At 45.5% G+C, this 15,000-nt stretch overlaps 1 protein-coding gene across 1 annotated transcript in view; it reads right to left on the reverse strand.

The window, feature by feature from the left end:
• Window positions 1-15,000, reverse strand: part of sema5a (sema domain, seven thrombospondin repeats (type 1 and type 1-like), transmembrane domain (TM) and short cytoplasmic domain, (semaphorin) 5A) — a gene marked incomplete at its 5' end in the record, with an annotated part of 76,116 nt that overhangs the window by 38,399 nt on the left and 22,717 nt on the right. The window contains 5 exons of the mRNA XM_083682383.1: window positions 2,576-2,780; window positions 8,512-8,647; window positions 9,416-9,701; window positions 10,973-11,186; window positions 14,501-14,599. Coding sequence (XP_083538509.1) covers window positions 2,576-2,780; window positions 8,512-8,647; window positions 9,416-9,701; window positions 10,973-11,186; window positions 14,501-14,599 — 940 coding nt within the window. The remainder of the gene's footprint in view (window positions 1-2,575; window positions 2,781-8,511; window positions 8,648-9,415; window positions 9,702-10,972; window positions 11,187-14,500; window positions 14,600-15,000) is intronic.

Raw genomic sequence — 15,000 nt, forward strand, 5'->3', positions numbered from 1 at the left:
GGATGGCGGGGCAGAGGCTCCCACAGCGGCTCCTTCGCCTCCTCTGGTTCCCCGTGAGCTTCGACTTCCACCTCCTGAACACTACGACGGGTGACTTGAGAGGTGCCAGGAGTTTCTCACCCAGTGCTCCCTGATCTTCAGTCTCCAGCCATCCTCCTTCCCCACCGAGCAAGCCCGGGTCGCCTATATCATCACCCTGCTGATGGATCGAGCCCTGACCTGGGCCACTGCCAACCCGGCGCACGGTCCCGGTGCGTCTCCAGGTGGGAGAGGGCATAGGGAGCTGATCCAGTTCCACATAGTCGATTCTCCTGATTGCTCTCTAGTCCTTGGCCACCCCTGGCTGTCTACCCACAACCCCCAAATAGACTGGTCATTGGGCCAGCTCCTCTGCTGGGGTGACACCTGCGACGGCCACGGCCAACCCCCTCGTTCCTGTTCCCCAAGATCCTTCACGGCCGTCTCCACCAGGACACCGGACCCCCCGGAGGGAGAGATCGGGCGCGACCTTTCCCGTATTTCCCAGGTTTACTGGAATCTGGGAGAGGTTTTCAGCAAGCAGCAGGCCAAGGAATTACCCCCCCATAGACCCTATGACTGTGCCATTGACCTCCTGCCGGGTACCACGCCCCCACGGGGTAGACTGTTTTCCCTTTCTCGCACCGAGACCCTAGCCATAGCGGCATACATAGAGGAGTCCCTTGCTGCCGGTCTCATTCGTCCCTCCACTTCCCCCACTGGCACGGGGTTCTTCTTTGTGGCGCAGGATGGAGGACAGTGCCCCTGTATTGACTATAGAGGTCTGAAGAACGTCCTCATCAAAGAACGCTACCCTCTCTCCCTGATGACTACTGCCTTCGAGTCCCTGCAGGGGGCGTGGGTGTTAACCAAGCTAGATTTACGCCTACCATCTCATCCAGGTCAGGCAGGGGGATGAGTGGAAGACCGCCTTCAACACACAGAACGGGCACTATGAATATCTGGTCATGCCCTTTGGTTTCGTGAACGCAGTGTTCCAGGCGCTGGTGAACGACACGACCTGCTCAACCACTGTGTCTTTGTTTACTTGGACGACATCCTCATCTTTTCCCAGGACATCGGCCAACACGAGCAGCACATTCGGTTAGTCCTCCAGTGCCTCCTGGCACATCGTCTCTTCGTCAAGGCAGAGAAGTGTGAGTTCCACGCTGACACCATCACTTTCTTGGGTTTCTTAGTTTCCCAGGGACACCTCCAGATGGACCCCGCCAAGGTCCATGCTGTGCTGGATTGGCCCCAACCCTCCTCGGTGAAGCAGATGGAACGCTTCCTGAGTTTGCACATTTTTATAGACGTTTCATCCGGAATTGTATTACTCTGTCCGCTCCCCTAACAGCCCTCACCTGGAAGAACCCTTTTCCCTACTCCTTGTCTCCAGAAGCGGAAGACGCTTTTGCCGACCTCAAGCGGTGCTTCACCTCAGCACCTGTCCTGGTGCACCCAGATCCCTTTCTTGTGGACTGGGAGGGTTATGGTCCGGAAGAGAGGACCTGGATGCCTCGGCGCAACATCCTGGACCCGGGTCTCATCGCTGCCTTCCGTCGCCTCCACCCTGAGGCGCCACGATGAAACGGCAGGAGCGTTCGTTGGGGGGGGTGCACTGTTACGGATGGGGGTCGCACTAGGTGACTGGGTCCCTAGGTGTCTCCCTCCGGCCGTCTACTGTGCCGCCTCAATCACGGACTTATCACCTACACCTGTGTGTAACTGTCACACATTAAGTAAACATGCTTTTGTTTGGTACTGCTACCTACTCGTCTGCCTGACTTTATCTGCACCGCAACTGGGTCCGCTTACTATACCAAAACGTTACAATCACTTAACAAAAACAATGTCACTTTCTAAAGCTGTTCCACAAAGGGAATCAACCTCGCCAGATCTGTGGATATAAACAGCATTTGAGAAAATACTGTGCTTCAGTACCTAGACATTTTCTGGCCCTCAAGTAAAGCTATCAGGTACCACAAAACGTCTCCAATCAGTGGAGTGCACTTTAGCGCTAATAGCCTGTGATTAGGTATGTGTGCTAGCCGTCGCTAATGGCCTTGGCATTGTTTCAGATGTTTTCATTAGCGTCTGGTTAGCATCCAGAATGCCCTCTATGTGGACGGCTCTTGTTTTAAGCTGCATTGATCACACACAGGCGGGTGACAACAATGAGAGCTGAGTTATATTAGCATTGGCAGCCTGGGGGCTAGTGATGTGGAAGAGGCGGAGGGGGGGATCCTGAAACAACAGTGAGACTAAAACAGACAGAGAGCATGATGGTGTTAGTATTGTACTGTATGTGAGGTTTCAACCATGCTTGTCCTCTTCGTTCTTAATGTGCTACATACTGCACTGTACTATGTGTGTTTTTCATTACCCTTAACAGGCGACTGGTTGCAATTTCATGGTGCTCCGTGAATAATTCGGTGTAATTGCGTGTGTGTTTTTGTTCAAGTGTGTGTGTGTGTGTGTGTATGTGTACAGTATTTTTTGCGAGCGTGTGTGTTTGTGCGAGCATGCATGCATGTGTGTGTGTGTACTGCCTTACCAGTGGCCAGGTAGATGATGTGGAAGAGCATGTCTTTGCCCTGCACCACGTCCACAGCCACGTGGGAGAAGCGGACATTGTCCTCCATGAAGTAGGGCACGGGGGCCACGGGCTGAACCACCTCGTGCATCAGCAAGAACTTCTGGGCATCCTGCAGGTTCCTCTCTGTCAGATTCACATAGGAGCCGTAGTCTATGGTCCCGCACTACACAGAGAGAGAGAGGGAGGGGGAGGGAGAGAGGGAGAGATAGAGAGAGAGGAGGAGGGAGAGGGAGAGGGGGAGGAGAGAGAGAGACAGGTATGGGGGGGGGGGCAGATATTAACGCGAGCCACTACAAAGGCTGGGGGCTAACACTGTTAGTCTATGGTACTTGTATGGTAGTCTATGAATCTCTATGATAGTCTACAGCACTCAATGGTCCTCTTTAGTATTCTAAACACTATCACACTATCAGAGAGGGAGTACAGCACAGCAAGGCCATGCACCGCGCACACACACACACACACACACACACACACACACACACACACACACACACACACACACACACACACACACACACACACACACACAGACCCCCAAGGTGACTGACCAATTGATAAAACACTCCTTCACGTCTTCTTTCTCCTTTTCCATTCCATCTAATCTGAGAGTCCAACCACTCCAAAAAATAGCCCCCTCAGCTGAGCCTAAGATAGCATGCTGCTCTCCTGTGGAGCTAGAGATGGATACCCTTCACCACACACACACACTTTATACAAATCAATCCTCGGCCTTCCCAGGGTGACAGCTCCGAATCATAGAACGCTTCCGTGTGATGTGGAGCGGATCAGCCCCCTCGGCACCACAGGAGATGGGAAAATAAAGCCCCCAAAGGACAGGGAAATGTGGTATCTGAGTGTGTGAATGTGTGTGTGTGTGTGTGTGTGTGTGTGTGTGTGTGTGTGTGTGTGTGTGTGTGTGTGTGTAGCCAGTGTGTCTAGTGCATATACTTTATTTGTGTGTGTGTGTGTGTGTGTGTGTGTGTGTGTGTGTGTAGCCAGTGTGTCTAGTGCATATACTTTATTTGTGTGTGTGTGTGTGTGTGTGTGTGTGTGTCTGGTCTCTCTATGTGTGTGATGGGGGCAGTGAGGAGTGATAGGGATCTGTGGTGACTCTGACTATGTGGGTGATTGATGTGAGTGATTTTCTATGTGAAGTCAAGGTGAGGGACAGACATTTCATTTGGCAAAGGCCCAGTGACACTCAGCTGTCCATCCTATCACCAACGCATGGCAGGCAGGATGCTACTAAACATTTACTGTACTGGGATATGACTCCTTGATTACTCTCACAAGACATAATGGTTACTCTATGTTCATACAGATTATGTTAACGTTTTGACTCTAGAGAAATGCATGAACTTCCAACTATTCAATCATGCGCTGATGTCAGTGGGAGAAATTTGCTAAAGTTAATGTGCTTAGATCTTTGAGGAAGGTTTCCAAAGGCTAAATCAGTCACTCTTCACACAAGGAGCTAAACAATGAATGGCTTTTACAATGAGCAATTAGAGTATGCAGATTAAGAGAAAGCACTCCCATACTAATGGTATGAACTGAGCTGGTAATGCACAGAGGCATGATTCATGACCTGAGCAAACACCAGCTGGATCAATCCATACAGTTTAAAAGAATAGGGGGGGTTTTCTGACACACAATTAACTACTCAATCAATGGCCAGTGTGTGTGTGTGTGTGTGTGTGTGTGTGATGATTTCACAGGCACAAGTGGAGAGGCGTGGCAAAAAGAAAAAGGTCCATGTTTATGTGTGTGTGTGCGCGCGCGCGCACGTGTGTGTGTGTGTGTGTTTGTGTGAAAGCCTGATATGCGAGCAGGCCATGTAACATCAATGCAGCGCCACCATAAATCCTGGGCTCATAAATCTAATCCTCCAACATTGACAAATGCTTGATGAAGATGTCACCACAACCCAGATAAAGTGTGCTGCGGTCCAACGGTGAAGAGCTGCAGCTAGCAGCAATTCCCCCTGAGCCGGAGAGGGGATGGAGATGACTGGATTACCCCCCCCCCCCATACACTCACACACTCTCCTGTCTAAAAAATGGCCCTCAGCAGACCTACTGTATACTGTCCAGACTAACACTGGAGAGGGCATGGCTATGGTCAGCTGTTTACCAAAGAGGAGAAATTGGTTTTCATGCTGACGATCTCTTTGAGCCTGAAGTGTGAAGTATGCTGACTAAAAGTGTGTGTGAGTATGTCTGTGTGTGTGTCTGTGTGTGTGTGTGTAAGTTGCTGTGTATACATAATAAATACAAAAAACAACTTTTTAAGTTATATATTTACAGTTGTCAAAAGCTGAAAAAAATCTGACTAAATCTAACCATCAGACTCAGTTTTGACTCCAGCTACAATAGCTTTGTTGGGCTAGTGTACTTCAAAAAACATAGGCGACACTCAGCACTGGGCATGTTGTTTGCTATGCTAATACAGTGCATTCGGAAAGTATTCAGACCCCTTCACTTTTTCCACATTTTGTTATGTTACAGCCTTCTTCTAAAATGGAAGAAATTAATTGTTTTCCCTCATCAATCTACACACAATACCCCATAATGACAAAGCCAAAACAGGTTTTTAGAAATGTTTGCTAATTTATTAAAAATAAAAAACTGAAATATCACATTTACATAAGTATTCAGACCCTTTACTCAGTACTTTGTTGAAGGACCTTTGGCAGCGATTACAGTCTTCTTGGGTATGACGCTACAAGCTTGGCACACCTGTATTTGGGGAGTTTCTCCCATTCTTCTCTGCAGATCCTCTCAAACTCTGTCAGGTTGGATGGGGAGCGTCAGTATTTTCAGGTCTCTCCAGAGATGTTCGATTGGGTTTAAGTCCGGGCTCTGGCTGGGCCACTCAAGGACATTCAGAGACTTGTCCCGAAGCCACTCCTGTGTTGTCTTGGCTGTGTGCTTAGGGTCGTTGTCCTGTTGGAAGGTGAACCTTCGCCCCAGTATGAGGTCCTGAGCGCTCTGGAGCAGGTTTTCATCAAGGATCTCTCTGTACTTTGCTCCGTTCATCTTTCTCTCCATCTTGACTAGTCCCCCAGTCCCTGCTGTTGAAAAACATCCCCACAGCATGATGCTGCCACCACCATGCTTCACCGTAGAGATGGTATTGGCCAGGTGATGAGCGGTGCCTGGTTTCCTTCAGACATGAAGCTTGGCATTCAGGCCAAAGAGTTAAATCTTGGTTCCATCAGACCAGAGAATCTTGTTTCTCATGGTCTGAGAGTCCTTTAGGTGCCTTTTGGCAAACTCCAAGCAGGCTGTCATGAGCTTTTTACTGAGGAGTGGCTTCCGTCTGGCCACTACCATAAAGGCCTGATTGGTGGAGTGCTGCAGAGATGGTTGTCTTTATGGAAGGTTCTCCCATCTCCACAGAGGAACTCTGGAGCTTTGTCAGAGTGACCATTGGGTTCTTGATTACCTCCCTGACGATGGCCCTTCTCCCCCTATTTCTCAGTTTGGCCAGGCGGCCAGCTCTAGGAAGAGCCTTGGTGGTTCTAAACTTCTTCCATTTAAGAATGGTGGAGGCTACTGTGGTCTTGGGGACCATCAATACTGCAGAAATTGTTTGTACCCTTCTCCAGATCTGTGCCTCGACACAATCCTGCCTCAGAGGTCTACGTACAATTCCTTTGACCTCATGGCCTGGTTTTTGCTCTGACATGCACTGTCAACTGTGGGACCTTATATAGACAGGTGTGTGCCATTCCAAATCATCTCCAATCAATTGAATTTACCACAGGTGGACTCCAATCAAGTCGTAGAAACATCTCAAGGATGATCAATGGAAACAGGATGCACCTGAGCTAAATTTTGAGTGTCATAGCAAAGGGTCCGAATACTTACGTAAATGTGATATTTCAGTTTTTTATTTGTAATAAATTAGCAAACATTTCTAAATACCTATTTCATTGTCATTGTGGGGTATTGTGTGTAGATTGATGAGGAAAAAAATTAATTGAATCCATTTTAGAATAAGGCTGTAACATAACAAAATGTGGAAAAAGTGAAGGGGTCTGAATACTTTCAGAATGCACTGTATGTGATCTGATTGGCTAAAACTGCTTTCCAAACCATGCATTAATCTTGTGCCAACCAGATAGCTTTTCAAAACAAAAAACATGGCAGACATCTCACTCAAAACAACAATATCAATATCTCAAAACTAAAATACATATCTAACATGTCAACACTGTAATACTATCCCGATTAATGTCTTACTAGCTAACACATTTTTTTTCTTTTTTGGCTTCACAGTCATTTTCTAGTTAAACTGATACTGTAGCTAGCATCGGAGATTGCTGTTGCAACTTACGTGTGTCTGCCACCGTAATGGTTGTTATTGGGACATAAGCCATGGAGGAAAATATATAGTTGCCAACAGTCACCGTCAATTAGTTTACATTTGTCTATCTAAGTCAATAGAGAGAGAAGGGACTGCTGCACATTGAAACTTCTGAACATTTCGATGCATTGCTTTATGTTACTACCACATTTTGTAGGGGCCTCTCATTGTAAACAAAGTTGGATTGTTTTAGTTATTGTCCCACAAAACTACTCGAGCTAAGTACTACTAAAAATGTTAGCAATAAAAAATACTACATTTTCACACAATGTGTTTCAATAAAAACGGCTCAATGGATCATTCAGAAAATTGGCCTACATTTAGTCTGTCACTACTCAAGTATATGTGCCAAACTGCTTCAAGAAATCTTCACTAATGCCAGAGAAATGATGATAGGAAATGCAATCTTCAATGTTTCAATGCAATGTCCAAGCTCATGAATATGAGACACGCTATCATGTGTTAATATACTTGTCTGTGTGTTTTTCTGCATTTTTCTGCATGTGTATCTCCATTATGTGTGTGTATCAAGGGTAAAACTGGCTGATTTACAGTACCCCCCAGGCTCATAGTTACATGAGTGCCTCTGATAGGGAACATGTGTGTAGCAACGCATATGTCTCCCCCACTGGAAGACAAATTAAATCACATTCAAACCACCGCCTGGATTAGCCTACTTCCTATCTCCTAAAAGACGATCGAAGAGATGAAGAGCTAGCACTTAGAACATATAGAGCATTTCTTCTATGTCATCACTCTAGCACAGAGCCCCAAAACCCCTCTGTTAGAAAACCCCACAGAGTTAGAGAGGAGTATGAAAATAAACTGCCATTCATGGGGGAGTTGAGTGGTTTATTAACACCAGCAACACTCAGTAGAACTGAACTATGGCCCATTCTAATGGCCCATTGGTGCCATTGTAAAATTCTCTTCACTGGGTTTTATAACGAGAGGTCGTTAAGCATAAGTTCATGAGAAGAGAGAGGTGATTGAGAGAGAGAGAGAGAGATAACTAATTAATGAGAGAGGAATGTGTGCTGGGACTCTGGGGCTTTTCTCATCAGAAATGACACACACACACACACACACACACACACACACACACACACACACACACACACACACACACACACACACACACACACACACACACACTTCAAAAGGCAGAAGATAAAAGTGTTATGTTGTTTTTGTGGTTTGGTTAATTGGACAGTGTGGAGGTGATGAAACTTCACCTTGCATGTTTACACTGCTAAAAGAACAACCAGGAGACCACAAACAGCTGTGAAAAGCATAGGCCATAACATCTAGAGGTAACTGTCCATGAGAGTCACACAGGGTCAAGGCTGTCAAATAAATTAAAGTATGCTACCTCTGTCTATTGGCTCAGATTCAGTTTTAGTTTCTAATAAAAACCGATAGCAATTCCTAATCCTAATATTTGGATAGGGGATTTTCATGTGTAGGCTTTTGCTAGCCTAAGGAGTCGGCCATTTTGGAGTTCTTGCATAAGACATTACCTGGAAGTCAGGGTTGGGATTGGGGTATGGCAGCCAGGCGGAGCGCGAGTTCTCCTGGTACTTAAAGGGTCCGCTGAACACCTGTGTGACGGCGCTGAGATTGAAGGCACACACCGCAGACGCAGCAATGCTGTTCCTGAACGAGAGAATGAGAAAGTGATGGAGAAAGAAGGAAGGAAGAGAGAGCAACAAGAAGAGGAGAAACAGAATTCAGACAGCAGACACTGTATCTTTGTTCTAAATGGTCCTCCACAGCTGGCCCTATCATGTTCTGTCACAGATCCCATGGTGAGTGATAGTCTTTCTAGGATTATAAATTCAACAATAGGCTACAATTAAGATGTTCTGCCTCTCTGACTAAGCATTTGAATTGGGCCTGATGGATAGCTTTGACTTTTCCAGCTGTCGTTTTCAACAAGAGCGTTTCTCCTCCGCAAAATGAGAAAATGACAAATGAGACTCAAACTGTGAGGCTAAAACTGTGTGAATGATAATCTATTGTGGCTGTTCATTAGATGCTGTGCCCGGAGGGACATGTGATTTCATGACCCTTCAGAAAATATTTTTTCAACAATGTAAAGGCATTGACCATGAAGAAACGATTTTTAAGATTCAACAATGGGAGGGATGGACGAGTTGCTTTGTAGTGTGTGTGCATGTGTGTGTGTGTGTGTGTGTGTGTGTGTGTGTGTGTCAGTGTGTGGGTGAGAGAGATAAAGAAAGAGAGAAAGTTTGTTTTTGAGTGTGGGTTTGAGTACTTATAATGTGTTTGAGAGAGTGTATGAGTTTGTGTGTGGGGGGGGGTTTGTGTGTGTGGGTTTGTGTGTGTGTGTGTGTGTGGGGGGGTTTGTGTGTGTATGTGCATGCGTGCGTGCATGTGTGTGTGTGTGTATCTCACACTCACACATTCGTAGTAAAGATTCCATAGAGCAGTTCCAGCTCAGGCAGGTAGAAGGTACCCTGCAGCTCATTGTAGTTGAAGGGGATCTCTCCTGGTCGAGAACAGTTCAACCGTGCCTTCATGAAGGTGGTCCAGGTGTCCTCCAATAGGAAGCGGCCTCCGATATCGTTCTTACAGACACGGGCGGCGCGTGAGAACACGGTTCGACCACAGTCATGCTCGACAGCGTTCTCCCGGAAGAAGAAGTAGGTAAAATTGCCAATGTCATAGGACGACACGAAGTTAGGCTCTGTGAGAGAGAGATAAGAGAGAGAGAGAGAGAGAGAGAGAGAGAGAGAGAGAGAGAGAAGGACAGAAGAGGATGGGTGGGAGAGAGTGATAGATGAAGAGAGAGGAGGAGGAGGAGAGAGAGAGAGAGAGAGAGAGAGAGAGAGAGAAAGAGAGAGAGGATGGCAGAAGAGGATGGGAGGGAGAGAGTGATAGATAAAGAGAGGAGGAGGCGATAGAGAGAGAGAGAGAAAGAAAGAGAGATTCAACCATAAGTGATGACAGATTGACGAGTGGTCCATAGGGCTGTGGTAGACACCAGTAGGTGATTATTCTTAATAACTGATGGCATTGTTATTTATGGCTTTGTGTTCTAATAGGAAAACTCATTTGTCATCCCCCAAAATGTAAAGGTTAGGATGAGAAATGACCAACACAGGTGTACAGTAATAGTTATCACCCCATCTAAAGCTGGCGACCTCACAGGGTTTTCATTGCTATGGTGTTAATTTTTATGTATGACATTATTGGATCTAAACCGCACGCTTTTATTCTCACTGACAGTGATTTAATTCACTTTTAAATGAAAGAGCATTTTTTTCTCCTCACCCCTCTTCTCCTCTGCACCTTTGCACAGCATCACAGGGAGAGAGAAAAAAATAATCAATTTGGCATAAAATTAGTTATTAAACCTTTTTCTCAAAGGTTGCTGCGCTCTATGTATGTGGTGGCTTCTAATTTTTTTTTTTTCAATTTTGCTTTAATGCGAATCAAGATAATAATCCTTCACTGACAAGATAGCGATTGACCTGCTCTCTCAGAGGGAGCAGCTGAAGCAAATTATCCAATCAGCAGAGAGAATCCAGACGGACTCTTGAACTGGGACCTCAGAGACATTGATTTGATGTTTTAGTGCAAAACTGAAAAATCACTTCGATGTCACTTCTCCTTCAAAGAAGAAGACGCCTCTGAGCATGGCTTCTTTTTTCAAGTGAGTGAATTTTAACCCCAGCCGTGTTCATTCACTTTAAAGTAGAAAAGAATCCAAACAAACAAGCATGGAAGTGATTTTCCTCACCTTAGCAGAGAATTGCACACATGACATGCACAGCAGAAATCAATGTTAGCGACCACTGACACAGCTATCCCACAGCTACCCAACTCAAATATCGACACCATGCTACAGTCACCATTAGCCTCCCAACCTACCCCATTAACCCCAACTACCCCATTAACACCTGCCCTTTGCTCAACCCACTTTACCACATGTCCCAGGGCGTGTGTTTACTGTACCATTGAGCCATTTGGAGTTGTACTGGGCGGTACGGAGAGGCGGCAGCCCCCCCAGACTGCGGTATATGGCGGGGTCTCGGCCAGAGAAGTCCATGGCGGTGGCGGCGTACAGCTCCCCGCTGGAGGTGATGAGGGCCGTGGAGTTGTGGAGAGGGTTGTAGGGACACCGTGCCATCCCACTGATCTGATCATGGATCTCTGTCAGGTTAGTCAACTGTGGTGGGGGGGGAGAGAGGGAGAGAGAGAGGGAGGGGAAGGGGAAAAAAGAGAGAGAGAGAGAGAGAGAGAGAGAGAGAGAGAGAGAGAGAGAGAGAGAGAGAGAGAGAGAGAGAGGGAGAGAGAGAGAGAGAGAGAGATTGATTAGCCAGCTGAAATATTTAGGGGTGGATACAGAGGAGGCACTTGATGCATTGATATTCACACACACATAATAGGGCTCTCAACTCCCCTATCCGTACATCTCAATGCAATTATTGATTAGTCTCAATTGCAATGAATGGCTGCAGAACAATAACACTACAAGACAAGAGCTAAGAGTATCACATGGGGCTCGGTGATTTTTACCACCAGTGAGATTTCCATTTTCTACTCAGTAATCGATCATGATAATAAAAGTTAAAGTGTGTTTCTAAAGTCACGAGGGGCAGCATTTACTGTTAAACGATGCAAACTGTGGGCCAGATTGTTTCACAGTCACATCTGTATGTTTTATTTGCTTCTCCCAATATGCACATTTCCCAGACAGAGAAATTCCTCATCTCATTACGTTCATGTCATGGTACACAAACACCCACACCCACACACACACACACACACACACACACACACACACACACACACACACACACACACACACACGCACACACACACACACACAGAATCTCTGAAAACAACCTTTTTGGAAGAGCCTTCCCCATCCAAAAACCATAAGCTAAACCATGAGGAGTGAAAATACAAATCTAAAATAAATCTGGCTCGAGACCAATGCTAAGCGTCAGTCAAACCAATGCTAAGTCAACTTGCGGCTTCGCCAAGAATTTCCAAGGGAAGCTGCTAAATGCTTCTTCATGTAGTTCTAATGCTATGCGGGCTGGGTCCATAATGACTCTAGTGGACGTCCATCTGTTCTCCTGGATAAACCATTATTCAACCACATCAGTGAGGGCTTCGCTGTTTTCATGAGCAGCTCTATGCGAGGCACAGTCCTTTAGTTTTTGCCTTTGAAATGGAGGCCAAATCCGGCTCCCTGCATTTAAAAATATTTTACAGCATGACCCATACTTGGCCAGGAGACAGTGCACTTGTTCCCAATAAAAACGCAGTATACACAGAGGCAGCTTTGAAAATGTTTAAGAAGTGGAATGTGTACTTCTTTGCCAATATTTAATTATAACTCATGATGGAGAAGTTGAAAAGGGAAAAGAAATGCTGAGGGGCAAGATTACTACCTTCCTTACATTCAGTCAGAGCTGGGAGGTAGATCTCAAATGATTTTCTCAGTTTATTCAAAGTGATTTGCATCACTAAACTAATTATAGTATCATTATTATAATGGTTTGCTTTTTCCAATGTAAAACTTTCTACTGAACTGTCGACACTTGCAGACTGCTCAATAGGGGTTTCACAAGGGTTTATTCTGAGACCGTTTTCATTCTACCATGCAGGTGTGTCTTCTTAAAACCACATTCTGTACATTGTGGCCAAAACACCCATATCTTTTGGCCACAATGTGCAGCTCAAGTACCAGCTCAAGAACAATCTCACAGCCACAACACTGACACGGTGATGGTTATCCTCAATGGACTGAGTTCCAGGTCTCTGAATGAGAGGTACACTCTCCACTTCCTTCGTGGGATATAGGGTCCATTCAAAGTGCCGATTTGAGGAGGAGGCTACTTTGGCCAGGTTCTTTTTGGAGTGGGTCGATTTGGATCAATGGTTCTGTTCACTCTAGCTACCTCCACTCCGGCACGACCAAACAGAGTGCCTCTGTCTCTGGGCTTTGGACTAAGATGAAAGACTTGTATTGACAGAGCTCAATCTGCGTTGAGATGGCTGTGTTTGGATCAATTGGGTCTTTAAGACGAGTGGGAAGGGGGATAGAATAAATAGATAGGGAGGCTGCATCCATCATGCATATTAAAGCAGCAGAGTGAAAGATGTCTCTGTGGGACATACAGCAGCTGGGCTGGTGGGACACAGACTGGGGCGACTCGACCTTAACGCCTCCGATAGCTGTTCATTAGGCTGTGCTGATGGATGCAGCTAGATGCTACATCTTAGTGGTGGATGAGAAGATTGCCACCTTTCTCCTGTAAAGTGCTTTGGATTTTTTTTTCAGTGCAACCCATCACTGCCTGGGGTTTTAGATCGGTTGTACTCTCATCCTCTCAGATTTGTTGCCAGGTAACACTGTTCCGTCAATGCAACCAAACAGCCTGAAGGTAAAGGTGTTTGGTGTGATTCAATAATTCATAGCCTTGAGAGCAGTAAATGGGATATTTGGTCAAAATTAGCCCCCTGTCATTGTTGCAATCATCATCATTATAACCAACAGCATCATCATCATCTTCATTATCATTATCGTCATGATCATTTACAACATGACTTGGGGACTACATTCTCTAATCACTAGCAGATCCTGATACAGTAGAAAAGGGGAAATCATCCTGCATTCAAGACTCCGGGCACTGGTTTGAATAAATCACAGTAGGCCTATTACAGCAGGCCTATAGTCAAATGACTTCATTTCATTTCAGTGCATGCCTGTTGAGCCAGTGATTAGAGAATTAATAGGATATTTCTATTCCATGTCATGCTTTATTCATACATTACTACTGATAGTAAAACCGGTCCATGAGTGAAGGCTGTGGTTACATTCCCCTAATCTCTCGGATTAAAACACTCACTCTGGGTAAATATGACAAAGGTTGATGAAATACTACCACAATAATGTCTTGACATTTATACTTTCTGTCTTTCTACAGTAGTAAACATTCGTTATGAGCTAGTGACCTTTCAATTCAGTGCTTTTGGAGAAAAACAAATATCATTACAAAGTTGATCTCCCCCTGCCTATAACCCCAATAATATAACCACACAGCAGACTCTCTTTCCACTGGTTAAGCCTCAGGATTCAGTACGGCTGAGGGCTGGCTCACTGTAACACTGTAAACTCAGATAGTGGAATAATAATAATAATAACAATAATAGTCATACATTTTATTTGTATAGTACTTTTCTACAAACTCAAAGACACTACATCAGGGAAAACAAGTTGAGGAGTAGGGGTTTGGAGGTGGAAGGGAATACATCGTAATGAAATGGAAAAAATAGAATAGAAGACAAGAGAAAGGATGACGAGATAATGAGGGAAGATTTGAAGAGCAAAAGAGGAGAGGAAATGAATGAGACAAAAAATGAGAAGAGAAGAGAACAGGAGAGAAGAGAAGAGAAGAGAAAAGATGACAAGAGAAAAGAAGTGAAAAGAAGAGGGATCAGTCAATCATGATCATGATCGGTCCTTACTGTACGGTTGGTGCAGATGGGGGTGAAGGCGTTGGTTCCACAGGTAAACAGCCTGTCCCCGTTGACCAGCAGGACACGGATGTAGTTCTGACACTCCTCCTGAGGACACAGATCACAGACCACAGCTAACATTAGCACTGTTCAATAGCCATTTAAGGGCAACCGGATCCAACAGGGGGGAAAGAATGAAGTGCAACACCACATAATGGGATACAACAGATGCAACCACAGGAGGGCTAGTCTAGAACGTGGCCAGGTCTGACAGAGAGGAGTCACAGCTAATAGTAGCACTGTTTTAGCAGTTAATATCATGGGGAACAGAATGGGATACATCACAGGGCTAGGCAAGGGCTTATGGTTTGAGATACAGTGGAGATGGCTGCATATCGCAGATCTAAGACCATTGACCTTTTTCTGCCACTGTGAGGGTTAGAATGAAATCTGACCGTATATGTGTATACATGTAGGAATATTGTGTGCATAAAGGCAACGTTATCTTA

Source organism: Argentina silus (assembly GCF_951799395.1).
Source record: "Argentina silus genome assembly, chromosome: 1".
Classification (NCBI taxonomy): domain Eukaryota; kingdom Metazoa; phylum Chordata; class Actinopteri; order Argentiniformes; family Argentinidae; genus Argentina; species Argentina silus.